The sequence below is a fragment of the Tarenaya hassleriana genome, unplaced genomic scaffold (assembly GCF_000463585.1).
Source record: "Tarenaya hassleriana unplaced genomic scaffold, ASM46358v1 Cleome7, whole genome shotgun sequence".
Classification (NCBI taxonomy): domain Eukaryota; kingdom Viridiplantae; phylum Streptophyta; class Magnoliopsida; order Brassicales; family Cleomaceae; genus Tarenaya; species Tarenaya hassleriana.
Window position 1 is genome coordinate 726,146 of NW_010969548.1, and position 21,097 is coordinate 747,242.

General features: G+C 33.2%; 4 protein-coding genes across 5 annotated transcripts; 2 read left to right on the forward strand and 2 right to left on the reverse strand.

Annotated features, from left to right (window-relative positions):
• Window positions 1–222: 222 nt before the first annotated feature.
• Window positions 223–2,188, reverse strand: LOC104800534. 2 transcript variants are annotated; one of them, XM_010523358.1, is made up of 5 exons: window positions 1,974–2,188; window positions 1,707–1,886; window positions 1,105–1,316; window positions 760–1,024; window positions 223–676 (listed from the first exon to the last, which is right to left on the reverse strand). In XM_010523358.1, the coding sequence occupies exons 2-5, from the start codon at window positions 1,863–1,865 to the stop codon at window positions 350–352; spliced, it is 963 nt and encodes a 320-aa protein (XP_010521660.1). In that variant the 5' UTR covers window positions 1,866–1,886; window positions 1,974–2,188; the 3' UTR covers window positions 223–349. The 2 variants fall into 2 exon arrangements, with proteins under 2 accessions (XP_010521660.1, XP_010521661.1); XM_010523359.1 differs by lacking the exon at window positions 1,974–2,188 and having other exon boundaries at window positions 1,105–1,323; window positions 1,707–1,795.
• Window positions 2,189–5,986: 3,798 nt separating this feature from the next.
• Window positions 5,987–7,720, forward strand: LOC104800535 (protein CENTRORADIALIS-like). Its single transcript, XM_010523360.1, has 4 exons — window positions 5,987–6,323; window positions 6,622–6,683; window positions 7,156–7,196; window positions 7,269–7,720. Exons 1-4 carry the CDS (start codon window positions 6,120–6,122, stop codon window positions 7,487–7,489), a joined length of 528 nt encoding a protein of 175 aa, XP_010521662.1. The 5' UTR covers window positions 5,987–6,119; the 3' UTR covers window positions 7,490–7,720.
• Window positions 7,721–12,192: 4,472 nt separating this feature from the next.
• LOC104800537 (zinc finger protein WIP3) lies at window positions 12,193–15,358 on the forward strand. The gene is made up of 2 exons (XM_010523361.1): window positions 12,193–12,951; window positions 14,138–15,358. The coding sequence occupies exons 1-2, from the start codon at window positions 12,322–12,324 to the stop codon at window positions 14,561–14,563; spliced, it is 1,056 nt and encodes a 351-aa protein (XP_010521663.1). The 5' UTR covers window positions 12,193–12,321; the 3' UTR covers window positions 14,564–15,358.
• A 3,161-nt stretch (window positions 15,359–18,519) lies between these two features.
• LOC104800538 (beta-1,6-galactosyltransferase GALT29A-like) lies at window positions 18,520–20,464 on the reverse strand. The gene has a single exon (XM_010523362.1). It carries the CDS (start codon window positions 19,911–19,913, stop codon window positions 18,603–18,605), a length of 1,311 nt encoding a protein of 436 aa, XP_010521664.1. The 5' UTR covers window positions 19,914–20,464; the 3' UTR covers window positions 18,520–18,602.
• Between the last annotated feature and the right edge of the window lie 633 nt (window positions 20,465–21,097).

Genomic DNA, 21,097 nt, shown 5'->3' on the forward strand with positions numbered 1-21,097 from the left:
ATATCCTATGTTCTTGATCTGCTGAGTGAAAATAAGATTTTTTCAAGTGTAGAAGTAAAATGTGAAACTTAAGTTTGTAGAAAATAATAAAGAGATTTTTTTTTTATTTAGAAAATGGCATTAGATATGGTTAGGCACTTTCAATACCCACTTCTTTACATGTTCATATACATTTTGGACAGCTTCCCTTTTTTACAAAAAATGAATACACAACAAAAGAAATAATCCGAATGCGAACCGTATAAACAGACATCAAGGACAAGCAGATACAATGTCTTAAAACTTCTTTTGAGAATCAAACAAATGCAAACCAAATCCTTGAATAGTTTCTGAAGATCAATCATTTTTTTCATTCAGCTGCAGCCGATATGCCCGGTCTATGCTGCTTCTGATCTTCCCCGAGCAACAATGCCCGTAGAATTGCGTCACATGTGCCATCGTAGTGAACAATCAAATGCCCGCCTTCGGGTATTTCGTGGTATTTGATCATAGGTTGCTTCTTTACGATCCATCTGTGAAGTTGAAAGGGAACTACTTTGTCTTCGTTGCCGTGCCAAATATGCACTGAACTGTCCGAACTAATGCTTAGATCCGCTGGATCGAAGTCCCAATGCCCGAATCCCACCAAGAAATCATCTCTTAACGTATCAAAGACGTTCCTTTCCCGCAGCTTATCCTATCGGAAGAATGATCATCATTCCGAAGCCATTATCACTTAATACAGAAACACCCGGTTTTTATTCTGTATATCTAACTTACCTTTGTAAGCATTGGGAAACCCGTTGTTCTCTTGAGAATCTCGATGTCGTTGCTGTTGAAATAGACGGGATTGCTTTCGAGGACCGAGCTAGTTGATGGGAAAAGCTTCTGAATGATCCACCAATGTAACAGTCCCGGAGCGTATTTCGATATCCTGAACGACCATTTGATAATCCCTCGCCTATAATCCTTCTTGATAAGCTTCTTCGGAAGCGAAGGCCATCTGTAATTCACCACTGGAGCTACTAACGCCACGCCCTCAAGCCTGCAAGAACAGAGTTTCAGAATCTTTGAACAAGTTCTTAAGTCTTATTCGGGTGTTGGTTTTTTTTCTTTATGATTTGCCTGTGAGGTATGTGTTTTAGGCAACCCCAAGTAGTGCATGACCCCATGGAAACTCCAATCAGGTAAAACTTGGATCCAATCTGCAACTGATCTGCAAGTTCTTCTATGTCAAGAACCTCGCTTTTCAACGACCGTTTCGGGTTTGGATCAGATTCCCCATATCCAGCTCGGTCGTAGAGCAGAAAATATATCCCCAGCTCTTTTATCAGCTCCTGAAAACTAAAAAGCGAGGTGAGGTTTCCTCTTCTAACAATTTCCATTCACGACACAACAAGAATCATGGGTTTCCAATCTCGATCTTCTTGTAAACAGAGGATTCAACATAGCAAAGCATAACCTTTAATTTGACAAGAAATTCAAAAAACCCTCATTCAAATTCTGCAAATGGGTCACTGGAAATGCTTCCAAATCTTAGTTCCCATATCATTGCTTATCACAAAGAACTAATTCACAAGTCACACCAGAACAAGAATCCTTCACATCTACCCCTATTACCAAATCCAAACCCTAGTTTTGTTTTATGTCTCCAACGCTCAGATCCCATGAGAATTCAGTCCAGGAAACAGGAAAAAAGATAGGAGTTCTGAGAGGTATATAGGTACTTGTGAAGCATTGAAGTTCATTTCTTTGGAGCTCCCAAAGCCATGAACAAGAACGATCCTGTATTTGGCTTCATCCTTCGGAACCCCTCTCTCTGCGTAAGCCAGAAATCTCCCGTCCCGTAGCCGAATTCTCGGCGAAATCGCGGGAGGATCCTCCATCGGACCTGAAGCCAGATTCCTCTGACAGCACATTACAGAACACAAGAAGGCGAAACTGTCAAACCGAAGAACACAGCCAAAGTTTCGGAAGGAGCAGAGAAAACTTACCTGACAAGAAACCGACGATCTCGAATCTCGCAGGAATCTCCAATGGCTTGAAAGATGGGTTTCCGGTTTAGGGTTTTGGAATGGGTGATGGGTTTCGTCAAATGGCGGAGATGATGCAGCGAGACGACGGCTTGGAGAAGAAGTAATTAGTCGATTCGGTTGAGTATTCAATTGGGTTGAGTGAATGATTGTGTAAACCAATGAAATATTCTTCCTCAGATGCCTTTGGTAGACCATATTCCTTTTGTACCTTAAGACGTACACTATTTCGTATTTCCAATATATATATATATATATATATATATATATATGTATGTATGTATATGCGTGGTTAAGTTCTTCCTAGGTTTATTTATTGGATATTCCATACACACCACTTACATTTTTTTTTCTCTTCTTTAATATTTTGTAACATTTGATACTTTATAGTTAGTATTGGAAAGTTGATAGGATTAAAATAAATTATAAACAAAAAAAATAATTCAATCTCAAAATAACAGTTTATTATTTTATTTTATTTTATTTTTTGGGAATTTTGCATATTTGCCGGATCACAAATTAATTGGAATTTTTCTTTTCCCTGCAAGTGGGTTCCCTCGTTGGGAGAGATGCCTCGCGGGGGGAATATTCTTTGGTCACTGTCATATATGTTATAATGAGCAAATTTTTTGGTTGAAAGGGTTATATTTATATTTTTACTTTCAAATTATATATTTTTTATAATAAATCATTTAAAATAATTATACTTGTAGTATATATGTTATTACATCTTAGACTAACTATGATGTAAGTGTTTAATATAGGGTTCAAACAAAGCACAATATTATAAAAGCAAATTAAACAAAGCCCAAATATATAAAACTTGTACCTCTTTATTGGGCTATGAGACAATGGAATTGGACCTTAATTATTCCGGTTTTGCGTAGGCCCCGACTTGTTTCTTCCCCTAATTATTTTTCTTCTAGACTAAATATTTTGGTTGTAAATAATTTTTTTTAAAAAGGTTTCTTTCTAGGGCAAATAATTTCATTTTTTTAGCATCTGTGATATTTAAAGCGTATTTGAATTCGAGCAAAATGTGTATGTTAACAGGAAAATAATTCGGATGTATAAAATATATGTACAAAAAACATGACGTCAGAAATTGTTTTTTTTTTCTGTTTCACTTAAAAAATGGTTCTTAAAAAAAATCGGACAACGTGTAGCATGAAAAGGAAAATGAAATTTTTTTTAAAAAAAAAAAGGAAAAAAGACAACATGAATTCCACGACATATAGCTACGCCTTCCCACTAAAGTTGCGCCATTTGGCTTTTTGATTCTTCGGCCACGAAACCCTAAATCGTACAAATTAAAAAAAAAAGAACGATAAATCTAAGGAAAACGAACAGAGAATAATCCATAGCCCAAACAGGAAATGAATGTAACAAAATTAGTCGATATTATATTTGTTTTCTACGAAATGGAGAATATATGGACCATCATATCAATTAAACAATGGCACTATCAAGTTTTTTTCTTGGAAAATACAATATGCGTATAACATATCCAATTCAATATAACTAGTTGTCTGTCTATTACAAAAATCGGCCTGATTTCAATAGATTGTTTATCTCCTCGAATACGACATATTCCAATTATACATCCGATATGATTTTTTTTCTGGTGGCCTTACATATATGATTTATTGATTGAGAGTTGAAATTTTTGCACAAATTATTCTATAATGCACGTTAAATATATTCTTGTTCACAAGGGGAAAAAAAGATGTATTTATAAATTCTATTAGGAATATAATATAACTTCATTCGACGTGTTCCAATAGCGGTTCGAAGCATATATATATATATATATAACGATCTTGAATTCATATATATTTTGTAATTGTATTTTTTAAAATTGAAATTCATATTATCGGTGCAGTTTGGAGATATGGTATTTCATGGCACTCGTACTGTTCGCGGGATATCTGAAGAACGCCGAGGTCTCCGTTGCCGCATTATCCATATGGTAAGTTTGCTTTTATTACAAATCGAACCACCGGTTAGTTATAGTATATAGTTATGAATCCTTCTTCTTAATCTTACCGGACATGTAATGTAATGTAATATATGCACATAAATAACCATATTGTATCTGTTGGGAAATTTACTAATGTGTTTAATGATTTGGGAAATGAAGCATGAACATCTTGGGATATATATATGTATATATATATATATATATATATATATAACTAAATAAAGATGTTTTTGTTAAAATTACCTTCAGGATCACATGCAACAGAACATTTTGGACGTGGCACTCGCAGACTTTGTTCAAGAACAGAGTTTCTATTAGTGGAAACCCTAATTTCTTAGTTCGAATATTTTGTCAAGAATATATATATATATATATATAATTATATATGTATGTATATGCACCAAAGAGTGTGAGAAGAACTGACCTTTCACACTTTGTCAGCCCGTGGATGTGTGGGAGACACATTGTGAGTGGTTTCCTTTATCTTAACATTGAAATTTCCTAAAATGGAAAGTCTAAAAGAATAATATTTGATTGGTTTGTGATTGCAACACCTTGTAGAGAATATATTTTCTTTTTATTTTCCTAATATATATATATATATAAAATATTATTCTTTTAAAGAAATGTTTTGTCTTCTTGTTACCCTAACTGCAAAAGAAGAGTGACGTGGTGTTAAATTCTCATTCCACCCACGGAAAAAAAAAAGCGAGTATGCGTTTTCTTGAAAACATCTGATGATTAACTGAATAATTAATGTATCATATATGTAAATCAAATACAAAAAAAAAAGGTTATTAAGAAATTCGAAGGACCATATACTGTGGATTTGCCACTTGTCATCCACTTATTGGTTCGAGTGATTTTAAAATTTAACACGCATTATTTACCGTTACAAAAAAAAAATTAACACGCATTATGGAATGCCCCTTTTGTAGTGGTGAGGAGAAAAAAAAAAGCTTACGTGCATGCACCATGAAAAATCAAGAGTCGTGTAAAATATACCATGGGGTTTCGTGACATATATAGGATAACCTTTTGAATTATAATTCTCTTTTGCATGATTACACCATTAAATATGGTACTCGTTTAACGTTTTCCGTTTCAATTGTTATGTTTTTTTATTTATTATTTTATGTATTTGGATGATAATATTATTATTATATAAGCACGTATCAATAGTTTAAGAAAAGATTATCGACAAATTTAAAAATTACAGAACAAACAATCTAATTCTGAAGAAATGGGAATCAAAGAAAAGAGCAAAAGCCAAAAAAATATATATATTCCCCATGCACCATTGATGCTCCCCATTTTAACACGAGTCATAAATTATTAACTTTTAAATATTTTTATGTGGCAAGTATATTACATTTTTTTTTCTTGACAGCCAAAAAACAGTTGTCGAGAAATGTTTTTTTTTCTCCTCTTGTGAACAAATTAAAAATTCATCACAAGAAAAATTATGAATGGACTTTACTTTGTATCGTCATATAAAAATAGATAATAAATTCAAAATACCAAAAGATTGGCGACCCAAGTTTGGGTGGTCTAGTATTAAGAGAACTTGCAAAACATACTCTTATCCTAGGTTCAAACTCAAACGTGGGAAGGGACATTCACATGGACTTCTTCAGTTTTCTGGAGAGAGGTAATTAGGGCAATAGAATTCGGTGAACTTCCGAATTATTAAAAAAAAAAGATTGGCGATATTGCCATCGTCACTAACTAACTTTTATATATATATATATATATATATATATATATGTGTGTGTGTGGTCGATAATCATGATCAAAATTAAGATATTCCATAACAATTTACACATTCTAAAATATTATCATCGTCATGGTTTAAATGATATGTAACATATCATTGCATTATCATTAAATAATTCTCTACAACTTCGCAATTCGTATTTAGGAAGCATCAATAAAAAGTTTTATTACAAATTCGTCGTTTATTTCTAATTAGCCCACCCACTCTGTTCTCAAGTTCCTTAGATCCAAACGTCAAATCAGATGGGTTTCGGCCACTGTCCTCTCAACCCTATAAATATTTGATCTCGCTTTATGCTTCATTGAACCATCAAGTAAACATATATTCGATCGATAAGCTATATTTGGAGATGGCCAGGATGTATTCGGACCCTCTCGTTGTCGGGGGAGTGATCGGAGACATAGTCGATAATGTCACGCATGTTGTGAAAATGACAGTAACCTATGGCTCCAGCAAGCAAGTCTACAACGGCCATGAACTTCTTCCCTCGACCGTCGCTAACAAGCCCAAGGTTGAAGTTCATGGGTGTGACATGAGATCATTCTTCACTCTGGTTAGCAAATACATATTTATTTATTCAATACAATAGAGTAAGTTCACACAAGAATCAAGATATACACACACACACACTATATTTCCCTATATATCTATGCATGAACACATATATATATATACATGTGTATATATCTACGGAATTACTATGGTAATTAAAGAGTACACCCAAGTATCTAGACTTATTTGAAATAATCTTTGTATATATATGTGCGCGTTAATGTTTATATATATAGTTTTATGTATGCATGCATGTGTGTGTACATTGATATATCACGTTAATTATACGTTATTGTCAGGTGATGACAGATCCAGACGTTCCTGGTCCTAGTGATCCTTATCTCAGAGAGCATTTGCACTGGTAATTACTTTTCACTTTCATATAACCTATTTGTTTTTTTTATAAAAAAACTAAGGGAAATATCATGAATCATCCACACATGAAATCCAAATCACTTCTATAAAAAAACTAAGGGAAATATCATGAATCATCCACACATGAAATCCAAATCACTTCTCTGTTATATATACATATATATAGGCCCCTTTTATGATATCTGTTGGTTATAATTAATCGTTTGTTGCAAATGCATCACTTTAATTTAATTTTGATACGTTTGAATCTAAGTTACGACTAAGATTCTTGATCCAAATGGTTTGAACTCTAAGACACATTCTTTCGGGTTACAGTTTTGAATCATATATATATATCTTTCCAAAAATATGTATTGATGAGTAACATTATACAAGGAAAAAAGTAAACCCTAATTAAATGATATTACATATATATGATTGATATTTCTTTGCTAACACACTTCTTGATCAATCTTTAGGATTGTAACCGATATACCGGGCACAACGGATGCCACATTCGGTACGTTGATCATATCTTCTTGATTCTCGGAAGCATCATATCAAAAAAAGAAAATTTTCTTTCACAACAGATGGAAAGAGATGATAGGGTATGAAATGCCGAGACCAAACATAGGGATACACAGGTTCGTGTTCATGCTGTTCAAGCAGAAGCGCAGGAGCTCGGTCGTGTCCGTACCATCGTACCGTGACCAATTCAACACTCGAATCTTCGCCCAAGAGAACGATCTCGGCCTCCCTGTCGCCGCTGTCTTCTTCAACTGCCAACGTGAGACCGCTTCCAGACGCCGCTAACTTTGTCGCCTGCCCATACGTACACACACATATATATACACACACACCTGTGTACTTACTGCCCCTACGTATTAATTTATAACCTAGTGCATTTTGCATGCATTGTGTGTATATATATATATACCTATGTGTGTGTGTGTATGCATGTATATAGGAAGTGTGTGTGATCTGAATAATTGAAGAATGATCGATGGTTTGTTATATATATATATATACCTAAGTTTGTGTTTCTATATATATATGGGAGTTAACGAAATGTGCATATCCAGATTTCTCCTTTCCTTGTCACTTCCAGATTTTTATATTTGAAGAAAAAAAACTCTATACAAAACCAAATAGAACCAAAATAATCAGTTGTGGATTAATTAAACCAAACTACCAGAAAATTATTTGAATATCAAAATATTGATAAAAACTGAAAGAAAACAATTATTTTGAGAAAACGAGCAATTTTGCAAAGAAAACTGAATCTAAATAAAATTAAATAGACACGAATGATATAATCTAAACGGAGACAATTGGTGGTGGTCTTTATAGATGAGCATGACTGAAATGGATTTACAATGGGCCGAGTTCAGGTTCCATTGTGGGCTTTAAAAAACACACTGACCGGACCGGACTGGTTCAGTAATACTAACCGAACCGGATCAATTTCGGTAAACCGACCATTTGATTTTCGGTTTGGTTTTTAATCCGTGTGTTTATTTCCTCAAATTGGTAGTTAAAGTTTAACTAGTCCACATAGAGTAATGCATATCTAATTGAGATGATAATGATGATTATGATGATGATAATAATAATAATCTGAAAATTGAAAAGTCTAAAAGGTTAGGCGTCAGGTGGGTCGAATTTCAAATAACTTTTATTTTAATTTCTATCGTTTTACTTACGAAGAAAATGGTCTACACTTTATGTTCCTAATAGAAATCTCAACGACATGTATTATAAATATAATTAATATGCATTTTATATTTCTTTTAATAAAATTTTTGCGGTCATTATGTTACCGAAAAGGATTTTATGTTGAATTAATGTTTCGCACAATTAAGTATAAGAAGTAAATAAGAGGTTGGTATGCTCCCAATTTGACAATGTCCTCTCTGCCCCAACCAAAACACAATATTGCAATTTTAGTATATCGGTAATATATATATATATATATATATATTAAAGATTGAATTTTGAATTTAATTCAAAATATTCGAAATTTATATTAAATTTTAATATTATAACCACTAGGTACACAATACATAGAGTTGCTAATTTTAAAACGTTTTAAAAGTATTAGCTTCTGATTATTGTTTTTTTTTTTGTAAATTTTCAGCTTGTTTTCTGTCGTGCAATGTATGTTTCTAATAAAAAGATTGTAATATAAGAACTTGCGTATTTGTGATAAATTTAAACATCATATAATAAATAGTAAATTATTTGAATCAATAAATTATATTATTTTATACCAAAAAATATAATTATGCATTTACATCCTTTTATTTTGCCAACTTTAGGTAGCATTATGGGTGCACAAATTTAATAATGGTTATGCATTATTCATTGGAGGGAAGAAATTAAAACTAAATATCGAATTATCATTAAAGTGTTGGAGAGAATCATCATAGTAGGAAGGGTAAAAATAAATTAATGATCATGTCTAAAACATATGCAGCAATGATATCTGATTAGACTATAAAATAAAAATAAATATCCAAATTTAACTCTTGTAATTTTATATATTTGTCCGAAGTTTTCGAAAAAGAATTGGAACTTTATTACACCTTAGTGACGTCATTTTTATTTCATTCGAATCTCACAAATGTGTCAATAGTAAAAACTGTAAGTTTTGTTTCATTCTTACTGTAATTTCGATTCCATCTATTGGTAACAATGGTAAGATTATATTTATTATAATCACTGATATTCCAAATAAATTTGGAACATTAACAAAAACAAAATTATAAATTTATTTTTAAAGATCTATCATTTGTAATTTAAATGTTAAATATAATTATGTATTCAATAGACAGAAATTTAAATATTATTAAACATACAAAATCTGAAAAGATATATATGTTATAGAATATATACGACCTCTACTTTATCATATTTATCATCACTCATGAGGATAATCAATACAATAATTTATATAGGATCGAACAATTTATAAAATTTATATCAATATCTAAAATTAGGTTTTAAATATTTAATTTTCAAGTATGAGATGGGAACTTCCAAAAGAAAATTTTCTTTCACAACAGATGATGGGAATGAATACAAATTAAAGATATATAAAACCATTTGTAGAATTGTATGTAATATCAAAATTTAGGTTTAATTTTTTTTCTTTAAATGTTACGTAGTAGAAGAAAATATCGATTGCATGCATTTCAGTAAGGAAAAAAAATAATAATTTCAGATTGATAAATAAATTTAAAAAACAGAAATAAAGTGAGGAGGCAGTTCTTGGAGAAGAGTGAGAATCTTGGAGAAAGCAAGAAACGAACAAGAAGAAAAGGGGCGCGAAGAGACAAGGAACTTCTTCTTTAGCGTTTTGTTCGCATCTCCTTAAAATCCGGTCTCGATCTTCCTTTTGTCCATTTATTTGATTTTTCAAATCATATTTCCTTTTCTTTCCTGTATTTTTACCACATTTTAAATCCATATGTATGCATGTGTGTGTTTAATTTTCGCAATTAATTATAATAATGATAATAGTATATCCCGTGATATATTTCAATTATTTGAGAAAAATCCATTGAGCTTGACAAGAAGTTTAGGGATGTTAGAGAACATGAAGAGTTTATATATTGTTATATTTTTATTTGGTTTAGATTTTTTTATTTAGATATTTAGACAATTGGGTTTTCTATAATTCTTAGTGTTTATATATTGCAATCTTAAATATTGAATAATAAAAATCTCAAATAATCTCCAATAAGAGTTATGAGCTTCCGAAGCTCACCGTTGATGAAGAAACCTCCTAATATTCTAAGGCAAGAAAACTTACACAAATTAGGTGAATGATCTCTAACAATTTTTTTTTTCTTCATGAGATGTGCGGAATTCGGCGATGAAACAAAATATTTCATGTCAACCTCACCCGTTAGAAGGTTGATCGGTCGGTCCATGTATTCGAATTCAATCCTACATACCATAATATTTCTGAAATTCTATCAAATTTATTGATTTTATAATCATAAATTACTACTCATATGATCTTCAACGAAATTATGACATGTAATTTCAGATATTCTATATATATTAATTAGTAAGGGTTTTTTTTACTACATGTTATTGCTTTTTGTTTTTCATTAGAAAGATTTTTTTCTATGACATGGCTTGAGAGTTATACATCGACCACTAGTGCCTGGATTTAAAGGTGTCGTAAAGTTTTATTTTGCGTAGGGATTATCGTACGTTTAGCTAAAAAAAATAAAGTTGAAGCTATGATACTTGGGAAAAAAATATATATATATCCCATCATTATAAAGTTAAATCAACAGTATTAGTATACAAAAGGAAAAAGGAAACTGGTGTAGATATAAAATTAGTTTAAATTAAAAATAAAAACTTTACCCCAACATATACAAGTGTGCTAACCCAAGTATATATACACAAATTAAACATCATATATAATAACACTACTTTCACCTTCATTATTAGACTGAATTAATCTATAATTATATATACCTAATATATTTGTGGTAACATTTGTAAATATTATAATGGAATTGATTTAATTTATTTTAGGCGTTGTCCGACAAAACTTGTGCTTAAGGGTCAAATTCCACTCCCTCGTCTTCCAAGAATCATATAACATAACTGCAAATACTTATATCTAAAACTAAACACATATGTTATCATATTGAACCTTCATTTCTAAATGTAAAGGGAGAGAATGCACCCAAAATACCATGTAATTGCATTTTTGGTGTCCGAACAAATATTGAATTATCCCAAGTGGTCGAACTAATATTAAACTGGGTTTTTTTATTAAATCAATATCGAATTTGATTTTTTTTAAGTATCGAATCAAACATCGGTTTTGCATATTTTAGTATTCACCCGAAAAATTGGTTTTCACATTTCCAACATATCTTGATCATGAGATATAGAAATCAATTTAATCAAGATTCGAAATGGTTTTTGATATCGGGATTATCTCTGAAACATGTTTAATGATGATTTTTTTTTATGGTTTTATTTTTCTTCAAAATGCCCCAAAAAAGACGGTAATAATAAGGTACGTCATCTTGATACTATAAATTTTCATGAAATGATGATTCTGTCTACGCCGGTCCATATGATGAAATTTAAAAAAAAAAAGGTTTTATATGTTGTATGAAGAAAAAGGAGTAAAGAAAGGAAAACACAATGAAGATGTATGTAATATATGTTAAGAGTCTTGGATTCTCTTCCATAGAAAGCCTTTGTGCGTTTCCCTTTCACTAATACAAAACCCCACCACGAAAAAGTCAAAAACAAACAAAACACAATACAAGAACTCGCTCTCTTCTTTGCCTGTTTATGTGAACACGTACACGCGCGTGCGAACGTACACTAGCCGGCAACACACACGTGCTTATTATATATATATATATATATATATATACACGCACACGCACATGTACATATGTATGTGTTGGGGTAGGGAGATAAAAGGAGGTTTGAAAATTAAGAACAATTAAGAACGTTTGGAGAGGAAAGAAAAAAGACTCTATTTTGACAAATCGATACATACACACGACAGAAGTTGATTAATACCCATACCCACAAATCTAACCCACCTTGAGGGGGGAGAGAGAGAGAGAGAGAGAGAGAGAGAGAGAGAGAGAGAGATGAGTTTATGGAATAGCCATGGAAGGGGTTTAAGCTTTCACCACCAAGCTCCAAGCTTCATTGAATGGCTTAAACCTTCATCTTCTTCTTGTTCTTCTTATCCTTCTTCGTTGCCTTCGTCTTTGTTGTCCCTTGTGACCAAACAGATTCTACTTGGGGATTACCAGACAAACATGTCTGAAAGGTCTTTGTTCTATCAATCGCAAGAAGAATCCGAAGGGGGAAAAATCCAGTGCTTGCCGCTTCTGAACAAGCTGATGGAGAAAACCCCTGAATCCAATCAACACAGGAACATCAAAGAAGCTTTCGAGGTCGAAGGAGGGAAGGTCACAGTGGCTCTCCACATTGGACTTCCCAATTACGATCGTAATATTGTCTCTGAAGATGATTCTGATACCACTATCAAGAAAGAAGATGGTGGTGATGGTGATGGTGATGATGGTGATGATGATGATGACGATGGAGTGACGATGAAGAGGAGGAAGATCATGAGCTTTGAGAGTGATTTGGATTTGGATGTTTCAGGGAAAAGGTTTTGGATCCCAAGTCCTGCTCAGATTCTCATAGGGCCAACGCTTTTCGCTTGCTCTATTTGCAGCAAGACCTTCAATAGGTACAATAACATGCAGGTCAGTCCACATTAGTCTTAATTTTGATTTTTATAGTATTTATACGTTACACGTATGTGTATATACATATATATGACATTAATCATATAACTAGCAAATATTATGTGTGCTTATAAACATATATGAATACAGATTTGTGTATACGCATCACATCAGTATGTGTGTGTATAGGTATGCATTGTGTCACTTATTGTAACTACCTGTTTTTGGCTTTCAAGAGTATATTCCTCAGAAATTTCGTTTAATCAGAAATATTCTAAAATTTTAGAAAGAAACAGACAAACTTATTACAATTACAGCTTTTGTCCCACCAATGTCTAATACTTGACATTATTAAAAAAAAATCTTATACGACTATATATATATATCTTTATACAAACTGTACTGCATACATTTTCCTTTGGGTTATAATGATTACAATGGTTATAATTAATAATTGGATACAAAGTATAAGTGCTAATGTAATTAAACAATTACCGGCCAGTTGGGTTTGTCATTTGTGTGTATATCCCATCCATCAATTAAACGAAATGTGTAAATTTGCAACCTAATCCCTTGATTAGTTGGAGAATTAGTTGATAAAAATTTGCATGATCACAATTCCTTTTTGACTTTGTCACCCTTCTTTGCCTTCCCTTTTGGATGAAAAGACAAAGCAAAAGAATAATCATAGATTGGGTTCAGTAAAATATCATTCACCAAACAAAAAGAGGATGATCACGCTTTTTTTTAAAAAAAAAAATTGCAATCGATTGCTTAACCTAATGAACCTCTGATTTCTTTTTTTTTAAAGATTATAATTAAGTATCATTAGGTTCTATATAATCACTTAGGATTCTCTCTTTTACCACTTAATATATAATCTTTTTGGTTAAAAATATGCTTTTTGGAGTTTAAAGAGATTGCTTCTTTAAACAAAGAAACAAGATTTTTTTAAGTGGGTGTCTCTTTAAGACATAAAGCCATCAGATTCGGTGAACTCCAAATCTTGATCCCTCAACCACTAATTCACCATTAACGGATAAACTTAGTTTTAGGAATGATATTAACATACGATGTGATCAACATGTAAACGTTACGACGAGTTCAAAGTCCGTAAAAACTATATATGAATTCAAACGTATAGAAATTCGATGCTCGTTTCAAAAGATCAAAGGACTTAACATTCATTGGTAATTTTACACAGATGCATATGTGGGGGCATGGATCCGAATTCCGAAAGGGGCCCGAGTCACTGAAGGGCACGACACAACCGGCGGCAATCCTACGTCTGCCGTGCTATTGCTGTGCCGTGGGTTGCAAGAACAACATCAACCATCCACGAGCCAGGCCCCTGAAAGATTTCCGTACACTCCAAACGCATTACAAGCGAAAGCACGGGTCCAAGCCCTTCTCCTGCAGGAAATGCGGAAAGGCGCTGGCCGTGAAAGGAGACTGGCGAACCCACGAGAAAAATTGCGGGAAGCTTTGGTATTGCACTTGCGGGTCCGATTTCAAGCACAAGAGGTCTCTTAAGGACCACATTAGGTCGTTTGGGAAAGGACATTCTCCTCACCCTTCTCTTCTTGTCGACGGGTTCGAGGAGGAGAAGGAATGTGTCACTGCCGAGTGAATTTGCCCGGGCCGGGTATGCGATATCTTGACCGGTCTATCGATCATCAAATCGGTAAGGTGCTCTTTAAAAAAGGTCTGAATTTTCTTATGTTGCTCCTATCTAGGGTTCACACTACATAAAAACTCAAGTCTACTAAAGAATTTCTATCTTTGCACAAGGAAGAAATTCTTTGTTAGACTCGATTTATCGACTAACAAATATTGTTTTCAAAGATGATGGAGCAACATTTTGAAATTCATGATCCTTTTTTCTTGATGCTTTAACCGACGAAATAAGCATATAATTAGATGTCGGTCCAGATATCGAAACCCGGTCTATCTAAGCATTTTCTTTTCTTTTTTCATGGGTTTGAAGATTGGTGTGTTAGCTAATTATATAACCCATATTAGGGTTCTTGGTTTGGTGTGGGATTTTGATCAAAGGCAACTAAAAAAAAGCTCATGCTCACTAACAAAAAGTTCTCTTTCACAAGGGATCTATTTGTAGGGGAGCATTGGCGGGTTGGTCAATTAATCCCTTAATTATCCTCTAGTAATCAATAATTTATAATAATTAGGTTTTTTAGTTATCTATCTAATAAGAGTGAGTGTCTTCAAGTGGTGAAGCACGTGAATTTTCTGGTCTCTCTCTCTCATGTATAATGTATCCACGTATACGGCTTTGTATGCTTCATAGTGGAGGAGAAAATTCGTGTGCTTCATCATTATATGATAATCCTCATTAGAGACTTTTGTGTTGTGTGTGTGTATATATATATATATATATATATATATATATCTGTAAACCCTAATAATATGTGTGTTTTGGTATCATATCGTATATATAATATGATGATCGTTTAATATATAGAGACTTCATCGTATTACTTGTCTTTCGATATTTGTACCGAGTGTTTATAAAAATTTAAATGGATTTGTATTATATGTGGAATATCCATATTTGATTAAACACCATATAATATAATACAGCCTAAAAAAATAAATTCACAAGGCGAGTTACATTAATCCCATTTAATGTCGACATCGTCCTTGTTACCTTACCTACACCCATATGTATAAACGTTAGTTTGTGACACAAGCATAGGTCGACTGCCCCTAACTATGAAACATATATTCTTAATTTTTCCAAATTACTTGTGTTAAAGGATGTATTATTTACTGTTGTATCCAAAGGGTATTTGTGGAAATTCACATAAAACAATGATGTTTGATCGGTTGCTGTTTTTATACGTTTAGTGTTTGTTTGGATACGTAACATAAAAAGGCGGTATTTTGTCAAATATTTTTCATTTTGATTATATGCATAGATTAATCTAGTTTAGTTACATTCAAACCATTAGCTATTATTAAGTATTTAAATTAATTCACATATAATAAAAAAAAATGTATTAATTTTGTCTATATACAACCATAAAAATAAACTAAAATCATTTTTTTTATTAACGATATTAAATTTTCTAGTTTCATCTTAACATACATATACATATATATATGTATTATAAATGTGTATATATTTGCATGTATTAGGTGACAAGTTCCATAAAATTGTAAATGTGTTGTCGCGTTAGAGAGAAATGAGGAGAACCAAAGATTCAATGATGAGATAAAAGGAGACTGATTGTACTATACGCGCTTATCACGGCACTATCTAGGATTTGCTCGCAACTACCCCCACCAAATTGAACCGGACCAAACCGGACCAAACCGAACTAGACCAGACCAAACCAATTCTTATTCTGTTCTATTCTACTGACGAGAGGCTTGAAACTTGAATCCATTTATTCCTGTTTTGTCCTCGAATATATATATATAGATTTGTATATTCAATGCCTTTGCAAATGTATTTATTTTCATCAATGAACATTATATTTTGATTATAATTTTTTATGAAATATTTTTCTGGTTTTGGATACAAATCAAATGGAGCATGAGGTCAAATCCAATGAACGTACAAAAGGAGAGCAAAAAAGGGGTGTTAAGGGTTAATTAAGGGTCCAATTTGGAGGCTTTATTTTTTTCCTGCTCCATACCAAATTACAATCAAATCCCTAATGATTATAAGAAAGACTACAGATTTCATGATTAGGTATTTTATTGAACTAAAAAAGTTTGAAGATTTTCTTCTCCTCTAAGTCTATTTTCGAAGACCCGAGACTTTGATTTCTACAAATACCGTCTACTTTCCATTTTTAACCATTTATTGTATATTTATACATAATTTCAATTATTGAATAGTATTAAAAGATATACATAAAAAACTAAAATTTTTATTTTGGTACGATTTTATTGTCTAATTTTGTTTTTATAATAAAAAGTTCACTAAACATTTGACGTAACTATATCTTCCAAATTATCAGAAAAATACGAATGAGTGTACATCATTATGGTTAGATTTAAATCCGGTGTAGATCATCCAAATTTGAGTTTTATTATCTAATATTTGCTTAGATATAATTTAGTTATTACTAATATCTTACCAAAATACTAAAATTTTATTCGAACCTATATCATGAATATTTACACGTAAAGAATATTGAAAGTAGAACAAACAAAAAAAGATACAAAAATCCATTACTAAAGTAAATATGATAAAGGAAAAAAAAAAGCACAAGAAAATATTTTTTTTACAGTAAATGATTGTCTATAAAATTTCTAAATCGTACTTAATAAAATAAATTTTTTATCTTTTCGGTATCTATATATGTAATGATCCTAAATATGTATGGACCCATATTAAATAACCACAGTTATCTATAAGATATTCATTTAAACATTGTGTATATTTCTCGGATTTAAAAAATTCGTAGGCCAATATATAGTATTGATTTTTATTATAGTTTTAAATAAATGGAATATAGTATAGAAAATGATACAGATGTAAGCATTATGCTCCAATGGAAATGATGCGTAAGGTTTTATATCCAAATTGAAAAGAAAACAAAATAAAATTTTGCACATCATAAACTTTAAAACCGTGTGGAAAAAAGTTATGGCATAAGCCGTTTTTTCTTCATTGTTTCCTCTGTTTTCTTTTCCCGTGTGAAGGACATGATTGATTTTGGACAATGAAAATCCTCTTTCTGTCTTTCGAGATAAAGGGACTTTCTATATATATATATATATATATATATATATATATAATCAATCTTAATAAAATAATAAATGAATAAATAAGGAGAAAAAGCAAATTGTGGTGTGAAAAGCTAATGGCCGAATTTAGATATAACGCGGCTTCTCCTGCTTACACAATTAGATAATGTTTGAATTGGCCAATATCTTTAATCTTAAAATTAATTGCTCAAAAAAAAGCTTTTTCTATATTAATTAACTACTGTTTTTTTCGATGTTTAGCCATTTTCATAAAAAAAAAAATTGATAATAGAATGTCATTTCATATTATATGTTTGTTATTTTCTTTTTGTAAGCTTATATGCCTTGTGCGTTGAATTATACAGATGATTTGGTAGGTTATCATAAAAGAAAAAAAAATACATGTACTTAAAAGGCCACCAAGGTGCAAGTTAAAAATATTAAAAATATAAAATATGCCAGAAATTTGAAATGCTAAATTACTTATAAAAAAAATATATAATTTATATCCCATTTTTATCAATGAAACTTGTTGAAGATCGTGGGCTTGGACTTTTGTTGGGCCTCTATTTTATTTCGGGCCTTAAGGAATGATAATTCTTATTTAGTTCAATTGGGCCTGGGCTTTTAACAGATTGTGTTCCTTCATGGGCTTTTGGGCTCGGCCTATGTGATTAAGCTGTAATTGGGATTTAAGTACCGTTTAAGAAAAATCCCAATCCAATGACAGAAACATTGTGTTAAGAAGAAAATGATCAAGAACCTCAAAACTTTGTCCAAAGGGGACACGATTTCGCTCATGTGAAACCAATCATTTGAATGTAGAACTCGATTCTTGGATGAAACTCCATCGATGAAATCATATCTGGCTCGTGTGTCAACTAATCTGTAAATCTAAAAAAACTTCACATAACAGACGGGGAACAAGATCAAGAACCAGAGTTTTTTCAATGGTAAACCACAACAGGAGGGATCTTGAAGGTTTCCGGCAAGAAAGGGATGGCCCTCGGATTCTTTTCCAAGTCCCGATAGAAGTCGTATTCCGCTTCATAGTCGTGTAGTTTCAGCTCGGCTTTCTGGTTGGTATGGTAATGGTGCTTGGCTGAATCCGCTTTTCCGAACCCGAAAACGCTGACTTTCTCGCAAACTCCCAGAGCAAGCATCACGGCCTGCATGCCCGATGAGTAATGGAACAAACTGCCATCGTGAGCATTACTCCATTCAAGAAACGATCTCCCCTTCTCTTCCAAGAACCTCTTCACCGAGTAATACTTCACTATCCGAGCACATAGAACGTCGAATCTCGGGTCAGTGACGATCAACGGAACGTGATGAGACGGTTTACACACGGTGTAATCCAAGAAATGGATCGGTTGGCATATATACATCACTATAGGCACTGATTCACCATATGGATGACAGTAGCAACCTTTCCTTTGAACACAGAGATGCAAAATGTTGCTGTTAATGAATGAGATATTGGTTTTCGACCCAACCATCTTCTCGAATCTCTGTGTTCTTGCATTGTTCAATCTGATCACAATCTCATGATCATCAATGAGATCTCCGTAATGGGTTTTCAGCAAAATGCCACTATTGCCAACCACTGCACAAGAGGAATAACTTTCCTTGGAAGTGGTCACGCCATTGTGAGCCTCAATCGGATTCTTCACCAATCTGATCAAATCCGACATGACATTAGGTTCAAAAGCCCTTCGACGAGCCCAAACCTGCAAATTTCTTCTGAATTCCGACCAGTAACGATAAATCTGAGGGGACCTAAGCATTACCGGTAATCGCGAAGAGAATCTCCGGTTTTCACGAGCTGCGAATTGCCTTCGATGGCTTCTCCTACCTTCGTCGTAATCCGATATCAGATCGATCTCCTGTCTGATTTTCGGTTCCCCGGGATCAATGCGGGCGAATTCCAGCAACGTCTCGTTGAACACCAGCTTATCCGCCGCCGGAGTCCTGAGGAGGCCGGAGGTCCCGAGCTCCGCGATGGCGGAGCTGAAGGAGAAGCTGCTCCGACGAATGGCGACCCTGCAGGTGAGCGTTGCAGCGAGGGACACGAAGAAAAGAACGCTGAAGAGAGGCCGAAACGAACGCTTCATCGGCGCCGTCGTGAGATTTCCCGGCGAGATTACGGCGGAGACGGCGGTAGTTAAATCCCGATAAATGGGCGGCGGAACTCGGATCCAGAGCGGGTCATCAGGGCTGAGTTCGGATCCATTGTCGGGTCCAACGGGCTTTAGCATAAACACAGAGAATGAAAGGGAGATTCCAAAAATCTCATGAATCTGTAACCAAAACTTCAGATTCTTCGACACCCATCAGAGGAAATCTCCACAAAAGTCTAAAGAAACTCGGGATTCGATCTGGGTTTCGTTTCTCAAACTCAGTCCCAGAAACCCGGATGGCGAAATACACAGATCCCGGGAAAATATGGAAACTTCAGATGGAAAAAAAAGGGTTACAGGTCAAAACCAGAGGATCTGGGCCCTGTTAAAAAAGCTAGTGAACGAAGGCGAAAACGATTTCAAATTTCTCGAATGCCTTCGAAGTCGGAGAAAATCAGCTAAGAAAGAAACTCAGCAGAGCCCACAACATGTCAACAACGTTGATGGAAGGGTCTATTGAGAGTGAACTTAGGGAAGGTGAGATTTGTAGCCTCCGGTGAAAAAGCCTAATCTACTCGAGAGAGAGAGAGAGAGATGATGATGATGATGAATGAGAGAATAAAAAAAAACTTTTTTTTTCTCTCTTTCTCTCTCTCTGCACATCTTTTGTGAAGTGCAGGCATGTTGTGGCTCAGTGGAGGAGGCAATTGAGAGAAGAAGGATCAAGTGTTTATGAAGCATTCTTTATTAGGAAGTTAATTAGGATCTCACCTAAGAGATTCTCTTCTTTTTTTTTATTCCCCTTGGAGAAATAAATTCTGATATATTTCCATTTTTGGAATCTTTTACCCTTCTTAAAAAAATGGATATTTATTATAAAATAATCTTATACTATTATTTTAGGGTTAATGTCCGTTAAGCTTGTAATTGACTTTGTCTTGGCTAATTAAATTTTGAATTGTAATTAGCATTGCCTAATCTGTTCTATTTATTAGCTATTTAACAAACTGATTTAGGATTCGTTGCTATTAATGATCTTGGCGTCGGCATTAATTAGAGTATCAATATAATTATTTAATTGCAAGTGTTTGGCATAGACAGTCGGTCTAGAAATAAAATTAATAAAATTAGGTACGTTTATAAATATCTCACAAACATAACGTTATTTATGCGGCCTTTTGTATGATTTTTTTTGTTTTGGTAAAGTCCATACAAATATTTGAATTTTAGCAAAAAAAAATATATATACGAACTTTTAGTTTGACAAATAAACACACTAATTATTGAAATATACCAAAAAAATCTCAATAAATACCTAAAAT